Source organism: Dromiciops gliroides, chromosome 6 (genome assembly GCF_019393635.1).
Source record: "Dromiciops gliroides isolate mDroGli1 chromosome 6, mDroGli1.pri, whole genome shotgun sequence".
NCBI classification, from domain to species: domain Eukaryota; kingdom Metazoa; phylum Chordata; class Mammalia; order Microbiotheria; family Microbiotheriidae; genus Dromiciops; species Dromiciops gliroides.
Genome location: NC_057866.1, coordinates 270714118 through 270728457, shown reverse-complemented (window position 1 = coordinate 270728457; position 14340 = coordinate 270714118). Strand labels below are relative to the sequence as shown.

The window sequence follows — 14340 nt, the reverse complement described above, 5'->3', positions numbered from 1 at the left end:
TAGAGATTCACTCATTTGGTTGAACATCCTAAAATGATAGAAAGATAATCAGAAAGGAAGCCCTTTCCATTTATTTATCATGCCTTGCAGTTGGCCCCTTTGCAGAATTTTTTCATGTCCATCTCATTGGGTCATCCCAGCAGATCGATGTGATGCAATTTCAGCCCTAACTAGGCTGAGCTGTATGGATTGTGGGTGAGGGAGTGCAGACTTCCCTAATGCACTCGCTTCAGCCAATCTCATCCTGCCATTCTCCTTGGGCATCTCACCATGTAGGCACTCTGCACTGGGCTTGGGCCTGAGGCAAGGCTTGATGGGATGCATGAACTTGTTTTTAAAACCTTTCAAGAATTGTCTTTCAATATTACTTGCTTTCTTTGTAATCCAATGTATTTTATTTTATGGATGATTCTGAGAAGAGGCCCTTCAGTTTCACCAGACTGTCATGTCACAGGAAGGTTAAGAACCCCTGCCCTATAAGATACTGAGATTTGGGTTGCAGAATGACACCTGGCGGAGGAGGATGAGGCTGGATTTTTAGCAGACTGGATTACAGTTCTTTTATTTCATTGGATGTGTTTTGCTGCACAACCAGAATTTTAGTCTTCCCTAAATGACTCTCTAACACCCTCCCTGCAGCATTTCAGTGTCCTTATCTCAAGTTCCCAGCATACCCCCAGAACAACAGATGACCTTGCCTCCTACTTGGAGCATGACCTCCCCTCTCCCATACTATAATTCTTCTGCATCTTTTTTTTTTTTTTTGTGAGGCAATTGGGGTTAAATGACTTGCCCAGGGTCACACAGCTAGTAAGTGTTAAGTGTCTGAGGCTGGATTTGAACTTAGGTACTTATCCACTGTGCCATCTAGCTGTCCCTTCTTCTGCAACTTTTTAGGATCATAATTTAGAGGTAGAAGGGAGCCTAACCCCCTCATTTTAGAGATGAAGAAACTGAGACTCAGAGAGGGGACTAGATTTAACTGGGGTCACGTGGGCATTATGCATTTGAGGTGGGATTTGGTCTTCCTGATGACAAGACCAGTATTTCTCTCTGCTCTACCTCATTGCTTCTCTTGATTAGTTTCTACTCTTCCATCTCAGAGGGTGAGCAATCTCTTCTTTACCAAGGCCACCCTCTCTATTTGTGCCCTTCCTTCCATGCCCCCTTGCTTCCTCTATCAGGCCTTTTTAACCATCTTTGTGTCCTGGACCCCTTTAGCAATCTGGGGCCCTTAATGCGCAATGGGCCCCTTCTGAGAATCATGTTTTAAAATGGATAAAATAAATACATAGGGTTACAAATGAAAACAATCCTCTTGATCCTTCTGGTCTGTTTTTGTTTGTTTGTTTTGTTTTTGTTTTTGTTTTTTTAGTGAGGCAATTGGGGTTAAGTGACTTGCCCAGGGTCACACAGCTAGTAAGTGTTAAGTGTCTGAGGCCGGATTTGAATTCAGGTACTCCTGACTCCAGGGCCAGTGCTCTAACCACTGCGCCACCTAGCTGCCCCAAACAATCCTCTTGAAATATAGATATCAAAAATATTTTTAAAACAACTTCATGGATCCTAGATTAAGAAGTATGTCCCATTAATCATTCCATTCTACCTACTCCTTCTCTCAATCTTTAGTCTTTCCCTTTTACTGGTTCCTTTCCTGATGCCTACAAACATACCCCAGTCTCTGCCATCTGTAACCTTCATTTATCATTTGCTAATGCCTCAATTTATTGTCCTGTATCTTTACTGTCTTTCATTGCCAAGATTATGTGAAGAAACCCCCTTATTCCCCACATATCCCAACTGGTGGAAAGTGAAACAGATCCATGTTTTATTTAAAATGGTCATCTTAAAAAAAAAAAAGTAATATTTGAATGCCTTCTATGTATACGAGATAAATACACAAAGTTAACCAGACTTCTTGTTATACATCATCAGATTTATTAAATAATTATTGACCTACACAGACATTACATTTAACAAGTTATAACTTAATAAATAATTTTTGAGTTGATAACTTAAAGTAGTTCTTAGAGCCCTTAGGGCTTACAATGAGGATCATAAGATCTATTGTGTTCATTATCTGAAGGCTAAGACCAATGGTAGTAAAAGATAGTAAACCACACATTTGGAAATAAATTATAAAACTTAAATATTTAAATAAATAACTTCACCCAGACAATTGGGTAAGTAATCATTGAGCAACTTGGATGAGTCTTTGGCAGAAGGTAATCAATTCTTCAAAAAACCCTTCCATATTAATCTTGGTGACATAGTGACACTGTGTTGTTTCTGATCCCTAAAATAAAACAAAAAGAATTCATGTGACTCCTGACAAATGACTTTTAAATGGGCTCTGTGTTAGAAAGAGCAGACCCTACCTAATCCAGAACTCTTCTTTTCAAACACTGAGCATTCTTGCTTCAGGACCGTAAGCATCTGGGACTTTTGTAGTGGGGAAACTCTTTCTCCTGAAATGTATTACAGCCCTAAGCTCTTTGAGACCATTAAGTTACAGTCGACAAGTCATAGAATTTCAGAGTTGGAAGGAACTTTAGAGGTGTCCAGTCCAACCCACAGCTGAACAAGAATATTAGGACCTATTTGCAAAGTGATTATCTAGCCTCTGCTTGAAAGACTTCTAGTTAGGTGGAACCTACTGTGTCACAACCTTAAGTCCTTCACTATCTTCCTGTTAGGACACAAATGACCTTCCTAAAATGCATGCTGAACTGAATACAACACCTAGCTGTGGTGTGACCAGGGCAAAGCACAATGGGACTCCCATCTCTAGTCCTAGACACTAACCTTCTCTCTTTCTCTCTCTCTCTCTCTCTCTTTATGGGGCAATGAGAGTTAAGTGACTTGACCAGGGTCACACAGCTAGTAAGTGTCAAGTGTCTGAGGCTGGATTTTAACTCAGGTCCTCCTGAATCCAAGGCTGATGCTTTATGCACTGTGCCACCTAGTTGCCCCCTAACCTTCTCTTAATCCAGTACAAGTTTACATTAGCTTTTATTTTTGCCTGGCCCATCCCACTGTTGAGATTATGGTCCAATAAAACCACTGGATCTTTTTCCCCCCAAATTAATTGCTATTTAATTATATATACCATGTCCACCTTGTACTTATGTATACTTATCCATAGTGAATTTAATTTTATGTTTGGCCCAATATGTTGGCCTGTTGATTCCTTTTTAGATTATACTTCCAACATCTAGTGGTTAGTTGTCCTTCCTGCCTTTGTATTATTTGTAGAGTTGATAAGCACAGCATGTATCCTTTTATCCAAGTCAGTGATAAAAATATTAAACAGCCCAGGGCTAAGTGTAGATCCCAGGGACTCTCTACTAAATCATGCTTCCTGTTTATGTAAAGGGACCTTAGGATGCTGAAAGTATTACTGGGAAAAGAACATATATTGAAACCATATTTATATACTCTGTATATGACTTGGATTCTTTGTACCTCCTTTTGGGTAACCTCAGTGCCTTTTTGCAGAGGGGGAGGAAAATTCATTACTGTAAGACAACTGATGTGAATCCCTGATAAATAGTTTCAGGTGGGAAAGGTTTAAGCTGTTGAGTAAGATTAAATTTGTTTGTCTCCCCTAAATTACCAGTTTTGAGCCAGTGTTATTCCTGACTCAGGACAGCTAGGTGATACAATGAATATAGTGCTGGGCCCAGAGTGAAGAAGACTCATCTTCCTGTGTTAAAAATCTCTCTTCAGATACTTAGTAGCTGTGTCACCCAGGGCAAGTCACTTAACCCTGTTTGCCTCAGTTTCCCCATCTGTAAAATGAGCTTGATCAAGAAATGGCAAACCACTCCAGTATCTTTGCCAAGAAAACCCCATATGGGGTACCAAAGAGTCAGACATGACTGAAGAACAAACAAAAGTTATCGTTGAGCTTCCTTATGGTAGATCTTGAAAATGGGTCACATTCTTTGTAATCCTCAGGATGGTGTTACTATCAGTGTGGGAGTTAAAGCTGGTCAGCACTCAATAAATCATTGAGAGTTCTCCAATATAACATGTAGGAGATAACTCTATATTTTATACTTAGAGCCCATCAACCAAAAGATGAATTTCCCAAGTATAATGTCCATTTCAAGACTTCTCATTACAAAAGTGACATTAAGTGGTTCATTTTAAACATGGCTTGATAATAATAAAAAAAAAAAAAGGAAAGAAGTATGAGTGCCTCTTAATCCTATATCATAGCACTAGTCTAGACTGGTGTTTAATCCTGTGGTCCTTTAGGATACAGTATCTTTCCTCTTGTATTGTTTCCAAAAAATAAAAACAATAATAATGTCCTTACCGTTAAGCTGTTAATAGTCACATTAATGTTGTTGATAACATTCTGAATATCTGTAGCTCCTTTTGATTCATATTTCAATGCCTCAGCCACGGGCTTCAATTCCTTAGTGAAACACTGAAGATCTGCAATGCTGCTGGCCTAGAGGTAAAAGAATCAGTCATTTTTTCACATAAATCTTGTTTGTTTGTTTTTAACTTGTATATTGCAAGTTGAGATTCTGTGAGTCCAGGGAGGGACAGGTTGAGGCATGGGGAATGATCTCATTCCCTCTCCAGAGGAGCAGGGTAGAATGGATTCTCTCCCTTCCAGCTCTGAGTGTAGGAATTAGACCAGGTTTTGTTGGGGGTTTCATATATAACTATTTAACTGTGACCAAGTTACACATAACCAGGTGTTAAATAAAATAGTTGTTTGCTATGTTTTGCTCCAGCTGCATCCTCGCTATACGCCATATGTGAAAGATTCTGAAGTAACTTACTTTAAACCTTACCTTCAAGTTTCTGTTAACACTAAAAACCTCACATTTACATAATGTCTTGTAATTTACAAAGCACTTTCACATACATAAAAGTGGCATTTTTAGACTGTTCAACTTGGAGTCAGGAAGACGTGAATTAAAAGCCAACCCTGAACACTTATTAGTTGAGTGGCATTGGGCAAGTCACTTAACCTCTGTCTGCCTTAGTTTTCCCATCTGTAAAATAAAGACAAAACTAGCATCTGCCTCTCAGGGTTGTTGAGAGAATAAAAACTGTGATGATATTTATTAAGTATTTTGCAAACCTTAAAACACTATAAATGCTAACATAGACATATGTATATGTGCGTATGCTAGCACTTCATATGTTTATACCTATATATGTATGTCTGTATCTATATCTAATCTCTGTCTGTCTGTCTGTCTGTCTGTCTCTGTCTGTCTATCTATCTATCTATCTATCTATCTATCTATCTATCTATCTATCTATCTATCTATCTATCTATCTACCTGTCTGTCTGTCTGTCTGTCTGTCTGTCTGTCTATCTATCTATCTATCTATCTATCTATCTATCTGTATGGATATCTATCCAGATCCAGGCAGCAACTGTGAATTGGACAAGGATTGTTCTCTTTTTTACAAATGAGGAAATTAATTTAGAGAGCTTAAGTGACGGATTAAATAAAAGTCATAAATCTTCATAGCATCAGAGATGAGACTAGAACCCCAATCTTTTGACCACTAGGTTGGTTCTTTCCTTTATGACATGGCAATGATAATAATAAAAGCTAATATTGATAAAGTGGTTTACCTACATTGTTGAATTTGATCCTTATGAGATAGGTTTGATTATTATTGCCTTTTAAAAGATGGGAAAACAAATTAAAAGAGGTTGATTGACCTGCCCATGGACCCACTTTTAGTTAGAGTGAGAGGCAGAGTTTGACTCCGGCTCTTTCTGGGTGTTCAATGTTCTCTATGCTTCAGATTGTTAAATGACCTCACTTTTCTTTTTCAATTTCTGGAGGACAATTGGGGTTAAGTGACTTGCCCAGGGTGACACAGCTAGTGTCAAGTGTCTGAGGTCAAATTTGAACTCAGGTCTTCCTGACTCCTGAAATAATGCTCTATCCACTGCTCTACCTAGCTGCCCCTTGACCTCACTTTTAAATGAAATGCTTTGAAGTCTTTCTAAAACCTTTTACTCAGATGAGCTTTGTAACTCCAATTGACCTTTTCAGAGTTAGACCATATTACACCCCTTTATGCAGCCTCTGTTCAAGTCAAACTGGACCGCTAGCAATTCTCTGAACATGACTTTCCCTGCTTTACCCATTTCTGTGCCTTAGCAGAGATGCCCTTACTACCAGATGGCACATTCTGCCCTCATCTCTGCCTCTCTCCTCTTTATTTTCATTCAAGGTTAGCCTGAAGTATCACCAAAGACAGTAGGTCACCTACTGGCTAGAGGGCAGGCCTTGGAGATAACAGGAGGACCCTATTTCTGATTCTTTCTAGTTGTCTGATTCTGGGCAGGTTCCTTAATCTCTTCCAGCCTCATTATTATCATCTGTAAAATGAGAAGAATACTCACAGAGCTGTGAGAATCAAATGAGATTTTATGTGTGTGTGTGTGTCATAAGGCACATGCATATATGTGTGTATACATGCATGAATACATGTGAACATGTACACACATATATGCATAACTCTCTCTATAAATATGTATGCATATAGATAAAGAGGCAGAGATCTGAGAACCTGCATTTCATGGATGTGGGTAATAGGGGACCAAAGGGAATCCCTTGCGCTATTGCAGATCAATAGTCTTCCCCAACTTATGACTGGCCCAGGGTTACCCAAGCTCTGTGTCAGAGGCCCATTTGACTCTATGTTCCTGACTCCTGGGTCTGTGTGTGCGTGTGGATTGACTGTACCCTGCTAGCCCTGAGTAATAACGATAACAGCTGATGCTTATCCAGCACTTTAAATTTCGCCACACATTTAATACATCTGATCTGAAACAACATCACTATCTATTAGAAAACAAAACACAACTCCCAAAGAAAAGCAGATGTTCTCATTTTCTTTTTCAGTTTATGTGGGGTGAAGGTATAGATAATTGTTATCCAGCTAGCCTTTTAAACACATTTCCCTAGACCTGACTTAAATCTTGTATACTAAACGCATCAGATAATATCGTTAAAAAAATTCTACTTCCTAATTATCTTAAAGTTGAAAATCTACCAAATTCAGTATAGAAAATGTTACTTACATTACTTGGGATGTAAAGTTCATACTTCTCCATCCTCTTTGCTACATCCTAAGGAAGTAAAAATGTCATTAATAAGGTGAACATCCAATGAGAATGTATTCAGTAAAATCTGTTTAGGTTTTAAAAAACAGCGAGAGACTTACCTTGAGTTTATTTTGAACCTCCTTTAAATCAGGTAGTAAGTACTGCAGCAAAGTGGTAGGAGGAGGCAACGGTGCCCCATTGGCAACCAGAACAAGAGTTAGTGCAATACAGGACAAGAGCAGCACCTTGTTCATTGTGCTAGGAGCTGAGTAACTTGAGGTTACTCTGCGTAGTGATTAGAGAGGTGAATGGAAGCCCTTGAACCAGAGGAACAATTTATATTGTTAATTCTGGAAAAAGTATCCTGGGGGTGTTAAAGAATTTTACATATTACACATTTTCAAAGGCTTTTACCTGTGTGGCAAGAATCATTACCTTTCATTTTCCTCTTCTGATGACTCTTTGGAATTTCTTTCAACCCTCGTAAGCACTGACTGAATGGATGCCGGTGAAATCCCTCTTGGTTACTGTAGCCCACACTAAGTGGGCTACTTCACTGCATTTGAAGTTTTCTGCATGAACCAATTTTTCCTCCCCTTTCGTTAAAGGGGTTACAGAGGTTGCTCATGAAAATTTTCTCTTTGTCATAAAACAATGTTGAGTAGTACCTCTCAGTGGATATATGCAAGGGGAGAAATATAAACAGATAAACAAAATAAAATTTTAGATTTGTTGATTAAACAGGAAGAATGTTGGTTTCCTGTTTCAAGGTGGTTTTGCCTTTCTTCTCCTACAAAGACTGAGCTAATGCCTACAAAATGATGTGAGCAGAAATGTTACACAGTTAGCCAGGGAACTAGTAAGATTTCAATCTATAAGCCAAGCATGTTGTAAATGTGATTCAGTGCAGCCAGTTAATGGAAGAGCATGCTTTTACAGTGCTTTCTTGGATTCCACCCATTGTAAACCTACAGAAATTCTGTTTAGATAAGACAGACTCATGGCTTAAAGGTACCTTAGAGGTCATTCACTCCAGCTCCCGCCTAGACATAGATTATCTGACAACTGCTGCTATGTTTTCTTGGGCTCTAGGGGGCAGGGTTTCAAACTCAAATAGAAATGGAGACCACTAATCCATACATGGATAATATCGTTAAAAAAAAAATTCTACTTCCTAAGACCCGAGTTCAAATCCGACCTCAGACATTTACTAACTGTGTGATCCTGGACAAGTCACTTCACCCTGTTGGTCTCAGTTTCCTCATCTATAAAATGATCTGGAGAAGAAAATGGCAAAGCACTCCAGTATCTCTGCTAAGAAAACCCCCAAATGGGGTCATGAAGAGTCAGCCACAACTGAAAAACAACTGAGCAACAACGCGCATAAGGAGCCCTTGGTTTTTGAAATGTAATGTTATCTAGGTTTTATTGTATTTTCCCTTATTGTGTTAACTATTTCCCAGCTACATTTTACATTGGTTTGCACCACAGTGGAGTGTTATGTTTGACCCATCTGTTCTGGGCAACTCTCTGAGACTGCAGGCTGAACAGAAGGCTCAGACTGACCCCGTTGATAGAGGTGGCTCTTCACTGGGGAGTCCTCTCTAATGCCTGTCCCTTTTAGGAATTAGGGTAATTTCCATACAGTATGATCTATGCAGTTATTTTTTTTCTTGCCAGAATTTGTGACTATGCTCACCATTCTCATTTGTATAATTTATAAGGCATTTTACAGTATACAAAACCCTTTCTCACTAAAGCTCAGTAAGGTAGGTACTGCCAGGGATAGTGTTCCCACAAGATACTCCTTGAAGGATATTTTAGTCACAGCAATGGCTTAATGGCGCAAGAGGAAATAACGCCTCAATAAACCTGACCAGAGAGTAATTTAGGTTGTTGAGATAGATAATAATAGCTAACACTTTGAGACTTGCAAGACACTTTACATGGGTTATATCATTTGATGCATCCAACAACCCTCTGAGATAGGTACTAATTTGGGGGGGCGGGCAATGAGGGTTAAGTGACTTGCCCAGGGTCACACAGCTAGTAAGTAGTGTCTGAGGTCGGATTTGAACTCAGGTCCTCCTGAATCCAGGGCTGATGTTTTATCCACTGTGCCACCTAGCTGCCCCCAGGTACTATTTTTAATCCCCATTTTACAGATGAGAAAACTGAGGCTGATATAAATTAAATGACTAATGAGGGTCACACAGCTAGAAAGTATCTGATGTTGGATTAGAATTCAGGTCCTGATTCCAAGGCTAGTTCTCTTACTCATTGTGCTGGCTGTCCAATAGATAATACTAATAATAAACCCTTTTATTTTATTTAAATCAATCAATTTTTCTGCCTGTCTTCCTTTCTATCTATCTATCTATCTATCTATCTATCTATCTATCTATCTATCTATCTATCTATCTATCTAATCTATCTCTATCTTCCCACGTATCTCTATCATCTATCCTTCTGCCTATATATATATATATATATATATATATATATACACATATATAAATCTATCCTTTCTGTCTATTTGTCTTTATCATCTATCCTTCTATCTGCCTGTCTCTATCATCTCTCTATCTCTATATCTGTATCACATAATTTGGTGGGAAGGACATAGGACTTAGAGAAACTGTGTTCAAGTCTTGGTTCTTTTAGTTTTCTGGGTGACTTTGAGCAAATTTCTTCTCTGAACCTCAGTTGCCTCATCTGTAAAAGGGGCCTGTGGGAAGGATTCCTAATACTTGCACCTCCTACCTTGGGAGGTTGTCGTAAGGAAAGTACTTTGTAAAATCCTATCCAAGGTGAGCTATTATTTTCATAATTAGTACAAAATCCTCATTATGAACCTCTGTCAAGAATCATGGCTCCTCAAACTGAGACATGGATGGAGGGTAATGGTGGAAAAGTACTTATGGGCAGATTCTCTGCTTACTCCCCTGGTGAGCAGAAAATACAAACTCATTGTGGACCTTCCAAGCCCAGAGCCCAAGATTCATCTTTCGTGGAGGGGAAGGGCTGCTCAGTTCTCCCCGTACCAATTGTGTGACAGCTGTGTGAGGAGCTCATAGGCTCATCCTGCCGTCGTAAGCTCAGACAATCACCCTTCCAGAGTGGAAAAATGAAGGCCCACACAATTTTCTGTGTGGGAGCCTTTCCAATGAGACCTTTGATGTTCTCACAGAGTCTAAGTCTTCAAAATTCCATAACTCTTTCCATTCAAGATAGGGGAAGGCCCCAAAGAGTACAGCCCCGTTGCTGGGACCCTGATGAAAACTGAACCCCAGGTGCCCAAGTGGTCTGTTACCTACCTTCCTATGCAGAAGGCAGTTGAACTCTAGTTTTTGAAATGCCGAAGGAGATGCTATTCCTTCTGACATACTTTCGCTTTTTACCTTGCCTCTGACACAGAGGCTGACTTCTGTCTGCAGTGGTTATGTTGTCAGTGTACTCTATTAACCACGACAAGAGTGACATGCCTCCTACTTTCTCTTTGAAGATGGAATGAATGTCACCCAACAAAAACTGACCTGGAGTAGAACTTTGAATAGCCTTTCCCAACTATATGGTAGTGTTACTGGTCATTCATCCAAAGCCTTTGGTTACTAGTGAATTTTTCTTTGACAAGGTATTCTGTAAGCACCTTGTAGGAGGGGACATTTTTGTCAGGGTGTTCTCTCTCACCCCCTCCTTGGTTGTTACCATCCCTTCCTAGAAACAACTTTTTACTATGTTTCTTATTTTGATTTATAACAATTCCATTGTTTTCTTCTTTTAACTCAATATATCAATGTGTGCCAGCCCCCTGGAGACAAAAACGAATGAAATAACTGCCTTCAGTTAGCTTTGGGGCAGGGGGAGGGGGTAGTGGAGAGGAGGGATAATACATCATGTCCATGTCAGCTGTCTGGGATTTCTAGGAGTGAGGGTGCAAACAGTCTATGGCTTATTAGAAAAATCTTAGAGATTGGCCTGGGACTTAGGCAGGTGAAATCACTTGCTCTTAATTACCCAACTAGTGCGAGAAATGGTGCTTGAGCCTAGGGCATCTCCAATACTTACTCTTTATGTGACAATTGGCAAATGTGTTAACCTTTCTGAGCCTCAGTGTCCTGATCTTTAAAATGGGGACTACCTTCCTGTATCATGCATCTCACAGGGCAGTTAGCAGACTCAAATGAAAGAACAGATATCAAGTGCTTTAGAAACCTCAGAATCCTATACTGGTGTCAATTCTTTGCATTGTTATTGATAGGGTTAGTGCTATCCTGATCAAAGTAAATCTCAAACCCTATAGGCCTTCTCATCCTGTGTGATTCATATCTATATCTTCCCATCCATAATTTTTTTATTCCATTTATTTAGAATTTTATTTTTCCCAAATTACATGTAAAAACAAAATTTAATACTGATTTTTAAAACTTTGTGTTTCAAATTCTCTTCCTCCCTCCCTCCCCACCCCCCTTAAAAACTCTAGCTATTCAATATAAGTTACCCATGTGTAGTCATGCAAAACATTTCCACATTAGTCAGGTTGTGAAAGAAAACAGACAAAAAAGCTTTAGAAAAACTCATCCATAATTTATAAAGAAATTACCTCCAACACTGGAGGCTTTTCTCTGTTTCTTTTAATATCTCAGGGGTTACCAGTCTACTCTGGCAGGCTAGCATTCCATTTTCTCTGTCTCTTTGTACCTTTTTTTTTTCTGGTAGTACACGTCCTCTGAGGGATATCCCTGAGGGATAGTGAGAAGTCCAGGATGCCACCTAGGTTATGAGCCTGGGGGACTAGAAAGATACTATTGTGCTTGACAGTAATGGAAGTTTGGAAGGGGGAGAGTTTTTTGGGAAAAGGTGAGTTCAATTTTGGCCATATTGAGTTTAAGATATCTGCTGAAACTTCTGGTGCCAAGATGGCGGGGTAAAGAAGGAACTCTCTGAAGCCTTCCCAAATTTCCCTCCAAACAACTTGAAAACTGCCTCAAAATTGATCTAGGAATAGGGAAGCAGCTCATCAACACCACAGGAAAGTTTTGTCTCACTGGGTAGGAGGGGAACAAAATTGAAGAGCAGCAGGAGCCAACCTCATAACAGCCTGCAACAAGGCTTCAAGGCTGGGGCAATCTACCAGCGAGGCCCCACCCTCCTTCAACCAGCAGCCCCCTAGGTAAACAAGCAGTCTTTACACAGCAAAGACCCATCCCAGGACCTCACCCCTAGCACAAGGCCACCAGAAAGGCTTTGACCCCCTTGATGACCAGTAGTGAGGCCCTGTGCCAGGGAGGGCCAACAGTGAGATCCCCACCCCAGGGCCTTCCAGCAGAGAAGCCCCATTTCCATAGCAATGCAGCAGCAGGGCCCCACCCCTATGGCAGGCCAGCAGTTAAACTCCACAGGCCAACAGAGAGGCACCACCTCCCAGTACAATCCAGCAGGGAAGCCTACCCTCTAGTGCAAGCAAGCAGCTAGTCTCTGAAGCCCAGTGAAAGCCAGTAATAAGACCATAAGCCCCAGCACAAAAAGGTTGGGACAGTGCAGACCAGAGCCCAACTCTCAAATAAAAATCCCAGAAAAAAATGAGCAAAAATGAAAAAGAACTTGACTATAGAAAGTTGCTGCAGTGACTGGGAGGATCAAGGCACAAATTTAGAGGACAATGGTATCAAAAAGGATGTATGTGAAGCCTCAGAGAAAAAATGTAGTTGGTTTCAGGCCCAAAACAAATTCTTGGAAGAGCTTTAAAAGGGTTTTAAAAAGCAAATTAGAGGGGGCAGCTAGGTGGCGCAGTGGATAGAGCACTGGCCCTGGATTCAGGAGGACCTGAGTTCAAATCTGGTCTCAGACACTTACCACTTACTATCTGTGTGACCCTGGGCAAGTCACTTAACCCCAATTGCCTCACTTAAAAAAAAAAAGCAAATTAGAGAAGTAGAAGAAAAATTGGGAAAAGTGTGAGTAATGCAAGAGAATGATGAAAAAAGTCAATAGTATGGGAAAAGATGCACAAAAATTTACTGAAGAAAATAACTCCTTAAAAAATAGAATTGGCTAAATGGAAAAGGAAGTACAAAAACTCACTGATGAAAATAATTCCTTAAAAATTAGAATTGAGCAAGTGGAAGCTAATGACTCCATGAGACATTGTGATATGATAAAACAAAGTTTTAAAAGTAAATAAATAGAAGAAAGTGTGAATTTTCTCATTGGAAAAAAAACAGCTGACTTAGAAAATAGACCCAGGAGAGAAAACATAAGAATTATTGGACTACCTGAAAGCCATGATAAAAAAAAATCCTAGAAAACATCTTTCAAGAAATTATCAAGGAAAATTGCCCTGATATACTAGAACCAGAGGGCAAAAGAGAAAGTGAAAGAATTCATCTATCCTTGCCTGAAAAAGACCCCAAAATGAAAACTCCCAGAAACATCATAGACAAATTCCAGAGCTCACAGATCAAGGAAAAAGTACTGCAAGCAGCCAAAAAGAAATCATTCAAATACTGTGGAGCTATAGTCAGGATTTGTCAGCTTCCTTATTAAAGAACCAAAGGGTTTGGAATATGATATACTGGAAGGCAAGGAATTAGAATTACAACCAAGAGTCACCTGCCCAGAAAAAAAAAATAAAATAGAGGACTTTCAAGCATTCTTAATTAAAAGACAAACACTGAATAAAAGATTTGACTTCCAAATACAAGACTCAAGAGAAACATAAAAAGGTAAAAGAAAATCAAGAAAGAGAAAACAGGAAATATTCAATAAGGTTAAACTGTTCATAGTTCTATACGGCAAGATAATATTTGTAATTCTTAAGAACTTTATTACTATAAGGTCAATTAGAAGGCGTATAGGTAGACAGAAGGTATGGGTATAAGGTGATGGGATGATAAACCAAAAAACAAAATAAAGGGGTGAGAAAGAGGATTACACTGGAAGAAGGAAGGGGGAGATTGAATTGGGTAAATTATCCCACATAAAAGAGGCATGAAAGAGCTATTATAATGGAGAGGAAGATGGGGGTGGGGCATGGACAAAGTTTAAACCTTAATCTCATCAAAATTGTCTCAAAGGGGGAATAACATGCACACTCAATTGGATACAGAAATCTTGCTCTATAAGGAAGTAAAAAGGGATGGGAATAATAGAAGGGGAGGGAATGATAAAAGGGAAAGTAGATTGGGGGTGGTGATGATCAGAATTAAAACACTTGAGAGGAGGGAAAGGGTGGGCGT

The 14340-nt window shown here is 39.6% G+C and overlaps 1 protein-coding gene across 1 annotated transcript; it reads right to left on the bottom strand.

Annotated features, from left to right (window-relative positions):
- Window positions 1–2191: 2191 nt before the first annotated feature.
- On the bottom strand, window positions 2192–7356 carry IL2 (interleukin 2). The gene is made up of 4 exons (XM_043969758.1): window positions 7222–7356; window positions 7079–7126; window positions 4325–4462; window positions 2192–2296 (listed from the first exon to the last, which is right to left on the bottom strand). The coding sequence occupies exons 1-4, from the start codon at window positions 7354–7356 to the stop codon at window positions 2192–2194; spliced, it is 426 nt and encodes a 141-aa protein (XP_043825693.1).
- Between the last annotated feature and the right edge of the window lie 6984 nt (window positions 7357–14340).

Coding starts and splice junctions, on each gene's coding strand:
- IL2 (XM_043969758.1), bottom strand. CDS start 7,356: ATGAACAAGGTGCTGCTCTTGTCCTGTATTGCACTAACTCTTGTTCTG. Junction 7,127..7,221: donor AGGTTCAAAATAAACTCAAG/GTAAGTCTCTCG, acceptor TTACTTCCTTAG/GATGTAGCAAAGAGGATGGA. Junction 4,463..7,078: donor AACTTTACATCCCAAGTAAT/GTAAGTAACATT, acceptor TTTTACCTCTAG/GCCAGCAGCATTGCAGATCT.